The sequence below is a fragment of the Cupressus sempervirens genome, chromosome 7, assembly GCF_028749045.1.
Source record: "Cupressus sempervirens isolate cs-2001-9-10 chromosome 7, ASM2874904v1, whole genome shotgun sequence".
NCBI lineage: Eukaryota > Viridiplantae > Streptophyta > Pinopsida > Cupressales > Cupressaceae > Cupressus > Cupressus sempervirens.
This window is the reverse complement of record NC_143124.1, coordinates 71,089,805-71,091,386: the sequence shown is the minus strand read 5'-3', so window position 1 is coordinate 71,091,386 and position 1,582 is coordinate 71,089,805. Positions and strand designations below refer to the sequence as shown.

General features: G+C 35.3%; 1 protein-coding gene across 1 annotated transcript; it reads right to left on the bottom strand.

The window, feature by feature from the left end:
• Positions 1 to 375: 375 nt before the first annotated feature.
• On the bottom strand, positions 376 to 1,024 carry LOC149545540 (pentatricopeptide repeat-containing protein At5g27110-like). The gene is made up of 3 exons (XM_089793792.1): positions 738 to 1,024; positions 515 to 590; positions 376 to 441 (listed from the first exon to the last, which is right to left on the bottom strand). The coding sequence occupies exons 1-3, from the start codon at positions 1,022 to 1,024 to the stop codon at positions 376 to 378; spliced, it is 429 nt and encodes a 142-aa protein (XP_089649918.1).
• Between the last annotated feature and the right edge of the window lie 558 nt (positions 1,025 to 1,582).

Below are 1,582 nucleotides of genomic sequence, written 5' to 3'. Positions count from 1 at the left end.
AATACTTATTCTGGAATAGAAAATGGGGGTACATATTCCTATTCTCTGTTTGGTTCAGCTAGAATTTGATGGGGAATTCACGGACCCAAAAATTTATGTTTTCTAAAATAAATAAAACTGGAATAGGAATACGTATTCCAATTCCACCTATTTAGGTGGAATTGCAAAATCTCATTTTTTGGGTCAAAATTGGAATACGTATTCCTATTTTAGTACGTATTCCTCCGATTTAGTGCATCCAAACAAAGAATTCAAAATTTTAAGAATTTACATATGCCTATTCCACTTGTATTCCGGCTACCAAACTCCCTAGAGAAACACTTTTTTAAAAAAACTAGGAGAAGTTCATTTCATTGAAGTTGTAGCCCTCATCCACTAAACTCGGATGACTTCGTGCAAAACAAATAGAAGCAACGCTTCTATAGCACTCATTTGCAAATCCTGCAGCCATAGCATTTGATGATATTATAGTTATTTCACACATTTTCTCAAACAGTTCTCATCCTTACTGTACGCTTCCACATTTTGAATACGTGTCAACCAGGGCACTTGCAGCTGTGATATCAAATGAAAATGGTTGGCACTTGTCACTGTGATATCAAACTGAAATCAGCATTGGATTATGTTTCCATGGATTTCCATACCCTGTTCTGAGGCCCTTATTTTAGCGCAAAATGGAAGGATTTTGACATTGGTTATGAAGTTTAACTTTAATCCCACTAATTGCATTTTCTTACAAGTCTCCCAAGGCTTGTCCTGCAATCATCAAATTCCACGAAGCCACATCTCTTTGAGTCATCTTCTCAAATAGATTGTGTGCCTTGTATATGCTTCCGCCATTCGCATCCATGTCTATCAGGGCATTGAACACAAAGACATCTGACAAATAACTGCCTTCAATTATGCTCAGATGGATTTCCATACCTTGTTCTAACTTTCCCAGCAGGGCACAGGCTGGGAGAACACTCACAAAGGTTGTAGAATGTAGCTTTGTACCAACCGATTGCCTTCTCAAAAAACTCATTTTTGTGGATGTCTTACAACCATTGTAGTCCACAAGACAACAATTTTTTGAGGCATATCTTTTCAAGGCCAACGCTGTTATCTAATATTCTTGAAAAATCTGGAAACTCTTTCAAAGACGTTCGGAAAATCATCAGCTCTTTCAAGTTGGAGGGTTCCTGAAATTCAAGACAAATTTGTATAAAGCTCTAATAATTAAAAGAAGAAAAAAAAACATCAAAAACACAATCCGAATACCATCCTACAGTTGAACATTGTCTGTTTGGTTTCGGAAGATGACATGAATTGGCTTTTTCAAAATCTGGATTTGAAAATTTTTGCGCTTGTTTCAAAATTGGTAAAATCGACTTCCAATTTTGCCTCAAAACCAGAGTTTCCAACTTCCTATTAGCAAGTAGGAATTGAAAATCAAAACCTGGTTATATTTTTTAAAGAGTGTAAAAATAATAGATTGGACTACTTTTTGAAATTTGCCTTCAAGCTTATACATAAAAATGTGCCTTCACACATGAGTGAAACAAACAGTTTAAGTAAAATTCTAAAAATCAGAATGAAAATT